Source organism: Schistocerca nitens, chromosome 3 (genome assembly GCF_023898315.1).
Source record: "Schistocerca nitens isolate TAMUIC-IGC-003100 chromosome 3, iqSchNite1.1, whole genome shotgun sequence".
NCBI lineage: Eukaryota > Metazoa > Arthropoda > Insecta > Orthoptera > Acrididae > Schistocerca > Schistocerca nitens.
In genome coordinates this window covers 771,588,616-771,604,594 of record NC_064616.1, presented here as the reverse complement: position 1 = coordinate 771,604,594, position 15,979 = coordinate 771,588,616, and the positions used below count along the sequence as shown (strand labels likewise).

The 15,979-nt window shown below is 38.3% G+C and overlaps 1 protein-coding gene across 4 annotated transcripts in view; it reads left to right on the top strand.

Annotated features, from left to right (window-relative positions):
- Window positions 1-15,979, top strand: part of LOC126248774 (glycosaminoglycan xylosylkinase) — a 119,861-nt gene that overhangs the window by 52,975 nt on the left and 50,907 nt on the right. For all 4 annotated transcript variants that reach the window (XM_049950139.1, XM_049950140.1, XM_049950141.1 and 1 more), the window contains one exon: window positions 8,440-8,636. In XM_049950139.1, the coding sequence (XP_049806096.1) occupies window positions 8,440-8,636 (197 nt within the window). The remainder of the gene's footprint in view (window positions 1-8,439; window positions 8,637-15,979) is intronic.

The following is a 15,979-nucleotide window of genomic DNA, read 5'->3' as shown; positions in this document are numbered from 1 at the left end:
GCTCATTGGTGGACCTGAATTAATTCTCTGAACTACTACACTTATAGACCTATAAAATCATCGTATCTAGGGGCTTTGAACCTTGCTCAGACCTGCAAGACATTGTTAAACTTCTCACTACTCCAAAGCAGGAAATTGAAGTCTAACTACTCTCAAAAACATTTAAAGATCTGACAAATAGACTGGAATATGTACACCACTAACAATTCATATACCGCACCCAATTGACTCCTAGCAACTTCCGCTGATAGATAATCTACACAACAACAAAAGCAGGAATACAGTTCAATGTCAGTAGGTTACATGCCTCCGAAAATCCATAAACCTATGAATCCTGGGTGCCCCATTGTGGCTAGTTACAGCGCCCCCACCAAAAGAATCTCAGCCGTTGTTGACCAACATCTCCAACCAGTTGTCCAAAACTAGCCTCCCACATTAAGGATACCATCCACTTGCTTCCCTGCTCTCCACCATCTCCACACCCTTCCTGCTTGGGTTTGCCACCTGAGTTACCGGCTCGCGTGCCTGCACCTTTTGTTTGTGTACCTCTCAATTTCGCAGTGCTGCTGCCTTTCAGTGAGTCGTTCACTTTATTCCTAATTTGTCAGTAGGTTAAAAATTACCGCAAAACACAGACTCAAATTTCCATGGGAACAAATGGAATTTATTTGAGTCGGTTAACCATTACTAAATGTGCTTCATTCAGTGAACATTGCCTCCAGCTACCTAATCGATCTACGATCTGATATAAAATGTTTCTTGCTGCCAGCCACTTGCTCAGTCACTAAAAGGCAAGTGACCTAAAAAACTAGAGAACAACTAAAACTTCTGATTCTTGTAATATTTCCATATTTGAAAAGTAACTTTGTTTATCACGAAGAATTGCCAACTCCTGACTTTAGTGAAACACTCTAAAACCCCATTTCCACCCTACAGAGCCCACGACTTGGCACCTCAGCCCCACAAGTGTGGCAGGGCAACTCCTTATTTTGTGAGTTCCAAAAGTACTTTCCAAAATTATTTTAACATCAGGCCCTTCAGACAAGCTGCCTCTAAATGGATACTGGGCAGGAAGTCTAAAATACGTAATGAACATTGAAGTTATACTTTTTAACAAACACTCATCATTTCCACAGTTATTTTTCCCAGTTAAGTTATTGCAAGTATACACACAGTAGTCTGAAATAAATCATTTTGAATAACTAATTCAATTAAGAAATTAGGTAGGAGAAAATTGGAGTATTATAAATTGAAGGACAGCCAGAGCATATTTGCAAAATTTCACTTCAGAGAATACTCCAAAATTGTGAAGGTGTAGTTTGGCATGCCAGTACAATGTGAACAGAGAATCAGTAATATTAAATTACAACTATCAGTTTATACCATATGCATACTTTTAGGATTAAGTGAGAAGTTGAGATTAATAGATGATTTAGCAAAAGGATTTAATTGCGAGTAGCACATCACACTCTTGTGTATGTTGTAGCTGAATGGAATTTCATGAAAATTTCATCAATGGCTTATTTCATGTTTAGAAAACAACGAGTGGAAGTTAGTAAAAAGTTTTTGGATTTGACTGGTGTGATCTACCCATCGCATAATTCAGGTAACATGCCATTAAATTGATCTGAGAAATCTCTGGGATACCACCTGCCATTTGGTTCGAAGTTCTTAAAATTCCCTATGCCAAGGAAGACATTTTGCATACCAATTAAGTTACCTCCTGCAATGTTTCCATTATGTAATAGTGGTTTCACCTGATTCTTCACCTGCTGACCGACCTGCTCCTTAGTCTGTCCTACCCCACTTACACCTCTTCTATTCACCGTGCATAAGCATCCTGGTTCAGCGCAACAGCTGATATCCTGTGTTTACAGTGTTTCACTTCCTCATTCAGTTGTTCGAAATGCTCATCGTAAACATCACCCTTTTTAGTAAGTTCTTCCTTCACTCCTTTGACATCCGATTCTACTCTTTCAAAACGTTTAGTATTGACTGCAACGCTCTCCTCAAACTGAACGGTAAGTTCATCTATGCTTTGATGATTTGACTCAGCCAGCTTCTTTAGAGCCTCATTAGTCTCGCCGGTCTTTTTACTGAGTCGTTCATTTATATGCTCTACCGATCACTTAATATCTTCCTTTCATTGTTTCTTATCTTGCAATAATAATTTCTGGTTGTCTACTGATCGCCTAATATCTTCTTTTTGGAACATAATATCTTCCCTCTGGTGCTTAATGTCTTCCTTTAATTGTTTATTTTCATGTAATAATGTTTTTTTTTATCATTCGATATTGTTTTGAGCATGTCCTACAATAGATAGGTCAGGCCTAAATTTACGCTCATCCCATCTGGGCGACTCCATGATTGGTGATGACACTGCATTAGGACTTCCCATTTCTGTTGACAGACTACCGTCGCCTATACCTGAATCCGACATTTCACTGCTACTTGTTTCTGTTTTCGTCTCCACCTGATTACTTTCATACTTTTGTTCCAGTTGCCCTGCATTTACGTCTTTAATAATCCCGTTATCAATGGTATCTTAAGCATTAACCTTTCTTTTCCACTTTAACTTGCTGAACTGTGATAAAGCATACTGCATACAGTTTCCGATGTGAAAATCTTGTGAAAGGGAGATTGTGTTTCGATGATATGATAAAATAATGAGTAAGTTGTAAAAAATTTTAAATTTGTGAGATTTCAATGTAGATGAGAAGCTTTCCTGGAAGTATGAAATTCAGGATCTAATGCACCTATTTTGGCTACGTTAAGAATATTCACTCTTATTAACACTGTAATGTGATGCATTACCTATTTGGTTATTTTTCACTTTGTTCAGTTGTATCAGATTTTGGAGCAGTTCTGTATATCCACAAAGCGTATTTGTAGCCAAGAGAAAGGTGATCAGAACAATATGTCCATTGCTCAGTTGTCTAAGAATTCTAACCCTGCTGCCCCAGTACATGTACTTGATTTGTTCCTAATATGATGTTGTTTCTAATATTATGTTACTAGTGTTGGTAACGTTGCTGATATTATATTGTTGCCAATAATATGGACTTCTTCGAAATGAACCCCAGTATTCACTCATTGAACTGTAGTCAGAGAAAGACTTACATCTGAGTAACAATGTCTTGACTTTGTATTAAAGGGAGGGCACTACTTTGCATGCATTTTCACTGTGTCTTAAGTAGAACTGAAAAAATGTGTGCACTTACTTTGTGATACACTCATTCCGCGAGTATGCAGTAGTGCCGCAACATGATGTGGCATGGACTCGACTAATGTCTGAAGTAGTGCTGGAGGGAATTGACACCATGAATCCTGCAGAGCTGTCCACAAATCCAAAAGAGTACGAGGAGGTTGAGATCTCTTCTGAATAGCATGTTGCAAGATGTCCCAGATATGCTGAATAATGCTCATCTGTGTTAGTGGCCAGCAGAAGTGTTTAAATTCACAAGAGTGTTTCTGGAGCCACTCTGTAGCAATTCTGGATGTTTGGGTTGTCACATTGTCTTGCTGTAATTGCCCAAGTCTGTCGGGATGCACAATGGACATGAATGGATGCAGGTGATCAGGCAGGATGCTTACGTACGTGTCACCTGTCAGAGATGTATCAGGGGTCCCATATGACTCCAACTGCGCACGCCCCACGTCATTACAGAGCTTCCACCAGCTTGAACAGTCATCTGCTGACATGCAGGGTCCATGGCTTCATGAGGTTGTCTCCATGCCCATACACATCCACCCACTTGATACAATTTGAAATGAGACTCGTCTGGCCAGGCAACATGTTTCCAGCCTCATCAACAGTCCAATGTCAGTGTTGAGGGGTCCAGGTCAGGCGTAAAGCTTTGTGTCGTGCAGTCATCCAGGGCACATGAGTGGGCCTTCGGCTCCAAAAACCCATATTGATGATGTTTCGTGGAATGGTTTGCACACTGACACTTGTTGATGGCTGAGCAGTGAAATCTGCAGCAATTTGCAGAAGGGTTGCGCTTCTGTCACATTGAATGATTCTCTTCAGTTGTCATTGGTCCCATCCTGCAGAATCTTTTGCCGGCCACAGCAGTGTCGGAGATTTGGTGTTTTACTGGATTCCTGATATTCACTGTACACTCATGAAATGATCGTACAGGAAAATCCCCACTTCATCACTACCTCGGAGATGCTGTGTCTTGCGATCGACTATAACACTATGTTCAAACTCCCTTAAATCTTGATAACGTGCCATTGTAGCAGCAGTAACTGATCTAACAACTGTACCAGACACTTATTGTCGTATATAGGCGTCAGTGCCTTGTTCTGCCTGTTTACATATTCTGTATTTCAATACGCATGCGTGTATCAGTTTCTTTGGTGCTTCAGTGTGTGTGTGTGTGTGTGTGTGTGTGTGTGTGTGTGTGTGTGTGTGTGTGTGTGTTTGAAAATTTTAAAACTTTATTTAGTAATCAGCAGTCTATCAATTGCATATGTAGTGACTTAATTCCATGACATAGCAGCTAAACACACCCTTCCCCTTTATTGTATATCACATTGAACCCAATAGAGAGGCTGCTGGATAGATAAATTTAATAGGTTTTGAGATCAGGGTCAGTATTACATATTGGAAATATTGTAAAGATACCACATTGATGTTCATAGTGTTACAAATGTGACAATGTGAAGGAATAAGTTACACAAGTCTGTGATCATATGATTAGTTATATTTCTTTCATTTTGTAATGGCACTCATGACACAGTAGATTTGCAGGCTATAGCATAAAGTTTTTCGTAGCATGTTCAACACTGCTATTACATATAGCAATCTATCAGCAACAAGAGTAACTCCAGAGAGCAGTTGCTGCTATTGTCCTTCCTCCAGCTACAGCTCAGACAGCAGAACAATTTGAAAACATTTTAGGTTAGGTTGGCTCCAAGAGGATCCAACAACAGAGTACTCATGTACCCCCTGCAAAGAAGGAATATTAGATTTTAACATACCTTTGAGGAGGATGTCATTAGAGACTAAGCATACACTAAGACAGAACAAGGATGTAGAAGGAAATCAGTGGTGTTTTTAAAGGAACTTGTCATCCTAAGAGATTTAGGGAAACCACAGAAAACCTAAATCCACATGGATTTGAACCTCACTTGCCCCTCCAAATGCATGAATGAGCTCAGGAGATTTTCATATAAAGAAATGAGGATGTGGATATTATGAACTCAAGTGATTTTGCAACTAGCTCTCAGTCCCTATTGAGGTCATGAGGACATAGTACTGGGATGCGGGAAGAATTGGTAGTGATCTTGTCATAGGAGTCATCCCACATTCCTCTAAAGGGCAACCAAGGAAAATCAAAATCAGGATGATTGGACTGACTGGGAAGAAAGAAAGGAAAATGGATAGAGACGATGAGTGAATTACTAGTGACAGTAACAATAATTGAAAAAGGGAGAGCTTAACCACTGAGAGATAGATAGATAGATAGAGAGAGAGAGAGAGAGAGAGAGAGAGAGAGAGCAAGCAAGGATAAAAAAGGGAGGAGCAGAAATGTTATAAATGGGAAACAGCCTTGGATTATATATTTTATGGGATTGAAGACAGTGTCCAATTCAACAAATGACAAATGTGGAAATGGTCAACAAAACCACAGGGACCCCTGATGGGAGATGACAATATGGTAACATGGTGTGTACAAATAAAGGAGTGGAATATTACAGGAAAATACATGTGAGTATGAACAGCCAAGGAAGAAATGTGGATCAGAGAACAATAAGATTGAGGAGGATGGCCTCTCAAAAAGCTGCAGAAACAGTTGCCAGTTTAAAGAGTTACTACTAATACCTGCAGATGGTCCCTGTAGATTACAGAAATCAATGATATTTCTTTGTACTGAGATTTTTTACTCAAGCCAATAGCTAAGAAGCTGACAATAGCAGTATCTGACATATTGAGACATTGTGAGTGAAGAGAATGCATGCTGAACGGATTTTTTGTTGCTATTCCTTTTGCATTAAGTTGTAGAATTTGGAAAATTAACTTCTAAACTTTGATTTGGAAATTATCTTTGAAATAAAGAGGAAACAATCTTTAACAGAAAATGATCAGGAGACAAGACAACAAAAGTAATGGAAAAAGAACACCGTGTTAGTGGTTGCTGACAGAATGAAGCAGAAAAAGAGATTATTGGAAATATAAATGAAGAAATAATAACCAGGATTAGGATTAATCAAGGTTGACAGAACACTGGAGATGAACATTGAGAGGATCTCTTTTGCACAGTTTCCATCTCGTTAGCTGAAACTGTAATGTGGTAAAGGGAAACAGTGTTTAACTGCCACTGAACAGTAACATAAAAGATCTGTTGTATGAATGATGTTGCCATGAATGATGTTGCCATGAGTAGATTAGCTAGCTCTAAAAGAATTGAATGTTTTCAGCCCACAATTTGATCTCACAGTAGTTGGATTCTTGATTTTTTTTCTATTTATGGTGTGTGAAGTTCAGAACTCAAATATTAATCCCCCAAAATAGTCAGTGCAACTCTCAAAAATTCTCGAGAAAATTGACTTTGACATTTTTGAACCACCTACAACAAGTTAAATGAAGGTCAATTTGTCTCGACTGGTCATGTGGCTGCATGGTAGAATGCTCAACTACCACATGTATGCCACAGATTTTGTTCCTAGTCCTGCCAAAATTTTAACCAAAGATGCATGTCCCATGAAGTGTAAAATACGCAAGGATGAAAAAGAATTTAATTTGTAATGTTTTTCGTAATTTAAACTTTTTTTTTAAGATCAGAAATTAAGAATTTAAATTTGCAATGAAAACTGGAGATTTGTGTGTCCTATGTAATTAGAAACAAGGAGAAGTCTATTTATCATGAAAATAACAAAATCTGCTAAGTAGCATATAGTTGATGAATTTTATATGTAAATGATGTTCGTATTCAAACTGTATGAAAAAAATAATAAATATCCGTGTCTGTTCTTTCAGACATGTTTGTAAGAACAAACACCGTTTTGATCCTGCAGCCACTATGAATAAAGGCACAAATTAATTAATGACAGTAGCTGCCAGTGGGTATTGATTAAATCAGTGGGGAAAGTTGAAAATTTGTGCCAGATGGGCTGCAAACCTGGGTCTCCTGCTTAGTAGGCAGATGCACCGAGCACTGCAGCATCCAGACTCAGGGTCTGATGGGAGGCATGCTACTGCAGTCAGTGCATCTGCCTAGTAATCAGGAGACATGGGTTTGAATCCTGGTCTGGCACAAATATTCAACTTCCCCCATTGATTTAATCTATGCCCACTAGCAGCTAATGTCATTAATTCATTTGTGTCTTAAAAAAAGACTGAAATGAGACACGAGCCAAGAATTACCAGTCTTAGTGGCTACTGATTTTTTTTCCATATTTATGTATTTTAAACTTCACGGAATTGTTACAAAACAGGCACCTTCATTTAAAAATTTTCATCAGCCAGGAATCAAAACCCACCCCCGTATGACAGGTGAGCATTCTACCACACAGCTACACGGCCTTCTTTAGCATATTTAAGATGTCAGAAAATGTAAGAGTTGATTTTCTCGAGAAGTGTTGAGAGTTGTGTTGAACTATTTTGGCGTATTAATATTTGAGTTCTGAACTTCACATACCGTACATGAAAAACGGTCAAAAATCTGATTGCCACGTGGTTCCCTTGTTAGTAGTTTTTGTTGCTGCTGCTGCTGCTGTAATAAATTTTGATTATTTCTGTTAGTGTTTGTGACCAGTTAGTTTTTTACATGTTCAATAGGTCATCTGAATGATCCTTTCATCGAAATGATGTGGTTTGACTCAGTTTACATTAACGAACACTCAATTTTTTAAATCCTGTTCATGCAACTACACTTCTTTCTTTCTTTCTTTCTTTCTCTCTTTCTCCTCCTCCTCCTCCTCCTCCTCCTCCTCCTCCTCCTCCTTTTCCTTTTAGAGGCTATCAGCTTTTCATTAGAAATTCGGTCATGGAACAGGAAGAGTTGTCCAGGAGAAATGATTTTAGGGTAGATTTAGAATTTGCTTTGCTGCCTGTGAGACCTTTGTTTCTAGAAAACTTGCCTAACTTAAATTTTTGAACTGGAGTACTTATATTACATCTTTCTCTGTAAAACCCTCTTTTAATATTGATAATAGCATGCAGCATTTACTTTGAGTCATTAGAGTCAAGAATTGTGTACCTTATGGCTGAAATTACAGCACTTAATATTACTCTCATATGGGTTTGTATTCCCAACCTCCCTAATCAAAAAATAAATAAATAAATAAATAAACCTGAAATGGTGTGGGGGCATTTTCATCAGTGTAGAGCATGAAAGAAAATCCTTAGATAATATGTACTGTATCCTTCACAAAAGACTTCAAAAATAATTGAATCCAGAAATATGCAAACGTAATTAAAATACGTTTCAGGTATTCACGGTCGCAGATAATAGAAGGTCCTGTTTATGCGGGCAAGGACAGGCATAATGCTGAGGTGGCTGCATTTCATCTGTCCTTGCTACTTGGGCTGAGGCGCAGCCCATTGACGGTTGGACGCAAAATTAATTTAAGGAGTGAAGTGATGCCAGTAGCAGCTGGTAGCCTTCTAGACACTTTCTACCAAGAAGGTAAAATACTGTGCAGTCATTTTTACTAATTTCTCTTACATATCTCTCTAATGGAGATTATTCTGTGGCCTTCTTAATTCATAGAACTGTGTATATTCTCACACTTTCTTAGAATTCTGTTGTATAGTTTTAACAATTCTATAGTACCTTGCATATCATTGCAACCTTGTTCTCCCAGGTGTTTTAGATGTTTTTGGTATATTACCATGTATTGCTACAGAGAGTTCATTAGTTTAGAGTATTATTCTAGGTAATAGTATCAAAGAATCCCGTGTTAAACAAGTCAGTGACACATAAATAACAATGTGCAATGTCTGTAGCTCACTATTTTTATTTGTATTGCTAATGCATAGAATAAGTATTGTGTTGCGTTGTTCCTTTTGTTTCATTCAAATAGTTCCTTTAATTGTTCTCACATCAGCGTAAACAGCTATAATGTTCATGAAGTTTAACATTTTTGTCCCTGACTTGTTTACTCATGTTATGATGTTACCTCTGTGTGCACTGTGTTCCATGGTGCATTCTTGTGTAGTTTCTTAGAAAACCAGAGAGTAATATCAGTTTCACCACTCCCCACATCTAACACTGCCGTTCCTTAAGTCCAATTAAAAGTCTTTGTTATGTAAACTGTTATTGATGTATTTGCATTTCTTCAGCAAGATGATCTGCTGTGTAGATGTGTATTGAAGTTTTTGTGGCTCCAGTTGACTTCTTAATGCTGTCTAGGTGGTGGTGATGATCAGGTCCAGAATTTTAAAATGCAAGTGAAGATACTTGTTCCCATTTTCAAGACTTTGTGGGTTATTTCCACTTCACACATGACAAACGACTAACTTCATACTTCAGCTTTAAACACTTTGCGAAAGAGTGTCTTCCATAGTTTTTATAACAAATGCTGTTCACAATATGCCAAAATTGTAAGATGTTTCAGATACATTTTCAATTAAAAGTTAAGAGTTTACATAAAAATAATGTAGGTGGTGCACACTTGATTCACAGTGCCCAGAGACCAAACATACTGTGATGCTCTAAAACAAACACTGCTCTACCTGAGAGCAATACAAAGATTGTCCTATATGAAAGCTAAATGAAGACTTAACAACTTTTGGCATGTAGCCCAGTGCAGTGATATATTACAGCTTGGAGTTCAAGATTGTTCCAGAACCTGTAGTTAATCAAAATAATTTTGGTACGTATTTTCCTGCATACTGTAGTGATCAGTTACCGAGAAAACATGACTCCTGATATAAACAAATTTATAAAAATAAAATAATTATATGTCATTGAACATAATTTAGAAATGGGGATTTTGTAAAGTTTATGAAATATGTCACACCGCTAAAATAACAAATATCTTTTACTTTCATCCATGTTACTGGTTTCTATGAAAAATTATTACAGTTCTTAATTCAGTGTTACATGAATGTTTTTATAAAATTTTGTAACCAAATATTACATAATGTGAAATATATGCCAATTATGGTCCAATGAAGCAAGTGAAATTTATAGGATAATCAAGTTTTTAAAAATCAGAGATAAAAATGGAACTTCCTGGCAGATTAAAACTGTGTGCCGGGCCGAGACTCGAACTTGGGACCTTTGCCTTTCTCGGGCAAGTGCTGTACCATCTGAGCTACCCAAGCACGACTCACGCCCCATGCTCACAGCCTTACTTCTGCCGGTATCTCGTCTCCTACCTTCCAAACTTCGCAGAAGCATTTGGAGCTTTCCAGATTAATTGTTCCAAATGCCACTTCAACAAAATTGGTGCACTGGCTATTCTGAAGGTTAACCTGTTGTAATACATAAGAGACATCAAATGGAGTATTTACCACCATAAATTTCTCTCTGTCTTCATCCAAAGGGATTTGCAAATATGAGTGTTTAAGATCCAGCATGGCAAAGTACACACAATCAGCTAACTTTGCCATAACCTTTGCTCTGAAATCTATGCAGACGAGTTGTGAGCTGTTCACTTCTGTACAACTGTGATTGACGTCACACATTGGCTACTGGTTATGGCTTCTATAACTTCATTCTGTTGAAGATGTAAACTTCTTGCATTACTTTATCTTTTAACACATATGGAAGGTTGTGTACTTTGCCAGATTTCGGCAGCACGTTTATCTCCTGCATAATGTGTATCTCATACTCTTTAATACTGCTTGTTTCTTGGGAAAAATATTGTCATATTTTTGAACTTACCAGTCAGGATGTCAGTTTGAATTTGATTCACTTCCTCATGAAAGGTGAAGCCCAAAACATTCGTTGCTGTATTTGAAATTAGAACTATGGATATAACCTGTTTCACAAATTGTTTATATGTCACATCTCTAATCTACTGATTACTATAACTGAGCAGGCAAGTTTGAAAATCTGTTAACCCTCATGCTCCTAATTTTTAGTACATTAGTGATTGAAAATGACGACCCTCTATCAATTTGGAAATTGGTTGACACTTGGTTAATTTGAAGAGTTACACATAATGACTTGTTATTGACAGAAAAGAAGGAATTTATGTGACGTTTCATCCATGAAAGTTTTTGAATTCGCACATGTTCGTTATGAACATTACTTGATTTGTTATTAACCACATTTCTTCACATACCCAAATCTGTGGCAGTCAGTCTTGCAAAGACTGGTTTGTTAGACTACGCAGGTCACTCTTTAATTATTGTTTGGAGAATGCATGGTAAGCATGTCACAAATTAGTGAGTCTGCATTATATTTCTTACATTGATCATTTTCACAATGAAATTTATATTCCCGAGTCAGTCTATGTAACTGAATAATCCACTCATTATACTTTGATTTGACTTCTTCAAACATTGAAAAAACCTATGTCTGGCAGCAGCAACATGAACTTGCAAGAATTTCTTTAATGTTCGAGTAAGAGTCACAGGTTCACAAGTAGGTGACAGTTTCTGAAAAAGTTAAAATACAATGGGACCTGCATACTCTAATAAAAATGTTTTCATTCCATATCATCTGGTACCTCATGCATGAGGTAGTGCTGCTCCAGATGCTGGATGTAGCTGTTCCATGATTTCACTTTTCCATCGAATGCTTCAAAAGGTATTGGTGGCATCGTAAATTTCAGTGGCTGTGGCCTTTTTTCCCCTCCAGAGTAGCGATTGCAGCCTATGTCCTCAATTATTCGCTAGATGTATCCCAATCTATGTCTTCCTCTACAGGTTTTACCCTCTACAGCTCCCTCTAGTACCATGGAAGTTATTCCCTGCTGTCTTAACAGATGTCCTATCAACCTGTCCTCCTTCTTCTTGTCAGTGTTTCACAGATATTCCTTTCCTTGCTGATTCTGTGGAGAACCTCCTCATTCTATACCTTGTCAGTCCACTTAATTTTCAACTTTCTTCTGTAGCACCTCAGCTCATATGCTTCTATTCTCTTCTGTTCTTGTTTTTCCATTGTCCATATCTCACCATCATACTGTGCTGTGCTCCAAACATACATTCTCAGAAACTTCTTCCTCAAATTAAGATATATGTGCGGTACTAGTAGACTTTTCTTGGCCAGGAATGCCCCTTTTGCCAGTGCTAGTCTGCTTTTTACGTCCTCCTTGCTCCATCCATCATGGGTTATTTTGCTGCCCAGGTAGCAGACTTCCATCACTTCATCTGCTCCGTAAGAAACAATTATAATAAGTTTCTCGCTATTCTCATTCCTGCTACTTCTCATTTCTTTTGTCTTTTTTTGATTTACTTTCAATCCACATTCTTTACTCATTAGAGGGTTCATTCTATTCAACACATCCTGTAATTCTTCTTCACTTTCACTAAGAACAGCAATGGCATAAATCAATCTTAACTGATATTCTTTCACATTGTATTTTAATCCAACTCTAGAACCTTTCTTTTATTTCTGTCATTGCTTCTTCAGTGTATACATTGAACAGCAGGGCGAAAGGCTACATCCCTGGCCTTGATCTTCCCCTTTGTGGCCTACATCCTCGTTCTCTTCAAATTGGGCCAAGTGAATTATCATGATCTCATGGATAGCTGAGAGTTGTTGCAATAAGTTTAGCATGGACTGGAGGGTGAGTTCCATTTGGACCATGTCTAAAAAATATGCTCAGAATAGTTTACAGAATTCACAAAAATCTTCCTGGAAAGGAAATGGATTAGCAGTTCTAGAATCTAACAATCATAGAATAAAAAGCCATGCGATGTTGTCACAAAAATGAAAGTAATGAATCATACACTCAGAAATAAGTGAAAATAAAAAATTGTTCTGCTTTTTTTCTGACTGTTGTGTCCAGTAATTTTTCTCTTTGGTTATCATCCTTGATGACAAGAATGCTGTGGGTTTGCACTGTCTTGTTGTCAGTGTTGAGAAATGATGAAAATTTTTAAGTAACTTGTAAACTGGTGTCTTATCACCAAATGTTGAGTATTGACATAAATGGACAGCATGTTTTAACCTTCTCTTCGTCACCAAATGTTGGGAATATTGTAACTGAATGCTACTATTAATTCGACCCAAACATTGCCAGTGGCATAAAAGTGATTTTACTGTTATAGTTCTTTAAAAGTGACAGACAGCATGCCATAACTATCAACTTAAATGATTAATTGACAGGACGGCACTAGAACAAAAATGTGGTAACACAGTAAGAAATTACCAATACCATTTATTAAGAATATTTTCCAAAATTGTACTTAACTTTGGTACTGTTTGATGCAAGGCGCCTGATTTTTCTAAACCTAATACAATGAAATCTAAATAAATTTGCTATTTTGTGGCAGTTTATGGTATTTTCACCATGAATGTAACTTTGCAGACATTCTTTTTATTTGTAAATTGAAGGGGGATGACTACTATTAGTTGCAACAGGACATTAAGCAGAATCAGCCGTGATGGTGAAAAATGTGTACCGGACCAGGATTCGAACCCCGAATCTCCTGCTTTCTAGACGGGTGCTGTAACTACTGCACCATCTGGGACAGAGCATTATCGCAACTGGACAAACTGTCTTGGTACACCTCATAGCCAATCCATACTCCCACCGAGCACCACCTACCCACAATCCCTGTCCATTATATTCCTGTTCACTACTCAGAGATTCCCACAAGAGGTCGGTCGTATTTGTGCATTCGCACTGAAGCAAGTGGATCCATGCCCAGCCAGGCTTATGAATTATTTGAATGCATGGTGTCTGTTCCTCCAAAAGAAATTGAAGGGGGATGACTGCTATCAGCTGCAGTGGGACATTAAGTGGAATCAGTGGCAATGGGCAAAAATGTGTACCAGACCAGGTTTTAATCCTGGTCCGGTACACATTTTTGCCTGTTGCCACTGATAATGTCCTGCTGCAGCCGATAGCAGTCATCCCCCTTCAGTTTACACACAGTGTTTCACAGCTGCGGGACCTGCATGGTGTCTGTTCTTTCAAAGGAACAGACACCATGCATTCAGATAACTCTTTTTATTGTTCTAGTTTTCCATAAATAGTGGATTTTAAGTCAGAATGTTATCTTCTCAGCAGAACTTGTTGAAATGTTCTCCATACTGTAAATGTAGGAGACATACTGAGCTGGCTGCAGGCACTGAACTGAACTGTACTGTACTGTACTGTACTGTACTGCCTGATGACCCCAAGATTGGAACTATGAGAATGTCTGCAGCATTGTACCTCTTGGCAGAAGGATTTCCATCTCTGCCAGTACAACATGGAAGCAGCGTTCTCTTAGGTGGTTGGCAACACTATTGGCAGACTAGTATGATGCGCAGATGGACATGGTACAAAAGCAGAAAGTGGTTCTAATTTAAGTGCCACCGGAAGGCTGCTGATCGGAACTGAGAGATACCAAGCTAGTGGCCTCCCATGATATTTGTTGTGTACTCTTTAAGTGTGGTACACGACATGCTGTTTGGATTACAGAAGGGTTGCTGACACCACCAGTTTGAATTTTTTGTGATCTACCAAGGCGTTTGATTGTGTAAATCAACTCAAGTTTGATGTGATTGATGGATTTACATACAACTGCTTTGAATCTAATTTAACAAACATAATGCAAAATTTGTGCTGAATAATTCAAACAATGTTGGAAGGTTAAAAAATTTTAGTGACTGGGGAGAAATCAGAAAGGGATTCCCACAGGGTTCAATTCTGGGTTCACCACTATTCCCTGTACAAGATGCCCAGGAGGAATGGTCATCACAGGAATGATCATTCAGATCAAAAAAGCCCAGTAAACATGGGCTCTAAAATGCATACTTAAGTGCTGTGAGTACTTCTTCGTCTTTGATACTGTGAAACAAATCCCCTTCTACTTCAAATTCCTTGCTTTCCATATTTTGAGAGGTGTTAGTGTGGAACAAACAAGAAAAAATGTGTGTACTTTAAGAACTATGAGCACTTGTTCATCTTCACTGCTGTGAAAAACACCTATTTTTACTAAACAAGAGCTCATAGTTCATAAGGTGTTTATTATATAGTCCATGTTTACTAGACTTTTTTGCATCGAATGGTCATTCCTGTCATATCACTGAATATTGACCATTCCTACTGTGACACCATATACAGGGTGATTGTAACTAAACTTTCAAAACGCTGTAGAAATAACACCACTGGTCAGAATGACATCAAATTGCAACGGAATATTATCGGAGAAGGGGGAAAACATATGGCAGTTAAAAAAGGTAGTGTGAAAAATTGATCAATACATGGTGCTGTATGTGTCAGAATATGTAAATGAAAACACCTGTCAGCAAACGATCCACTGAAATTGGTATAAACACACTGGGTACACGGCTTTTCCTCCTTTCCCGTCTGTGGCGTTCACCACGACTGTCTCAATGCAGCATCGCGCTCTGCTTGTAAAACTGTATTACAAGAACGATGACTGTGCTCACGTCACTCTGCAGAAGTTCCGGGCACTTAAGGATTTGAAAAAAGGCGTTGGTCCTATGACTGCCATGGGTCTGGAGAAAATGATTCAGAAATCTGAAAAGATGGGTTCTTTTGGTGTGCAACCTGGTAGAGGGAGGAAACGAACTGATTCAACGTCAGTGAAAGCAGTGGCCATAGCAATGCAGGAGGAGACAAGTGGTGGTGTGCAAACATGTAGTGCCTGGAGAATTACCTGAACATTGGACATACCTGTGAGCACGATGCGTAAAATCCTATGAAACATCCTTCTTTGCGATTCATTCAAAATTACCCATGTGCACGAGTTGCTTCCTGTTGACTTTTGCTTTAGAATTTCTCGCTCGCATGGAGGTGGACAGTGATTGGCCATGGAAGATTTTGTGAACAGACGAAGCCCACTTATCTGACAGGATATATCAATACACAGAATTGTTGAATATGGGCAATGGAA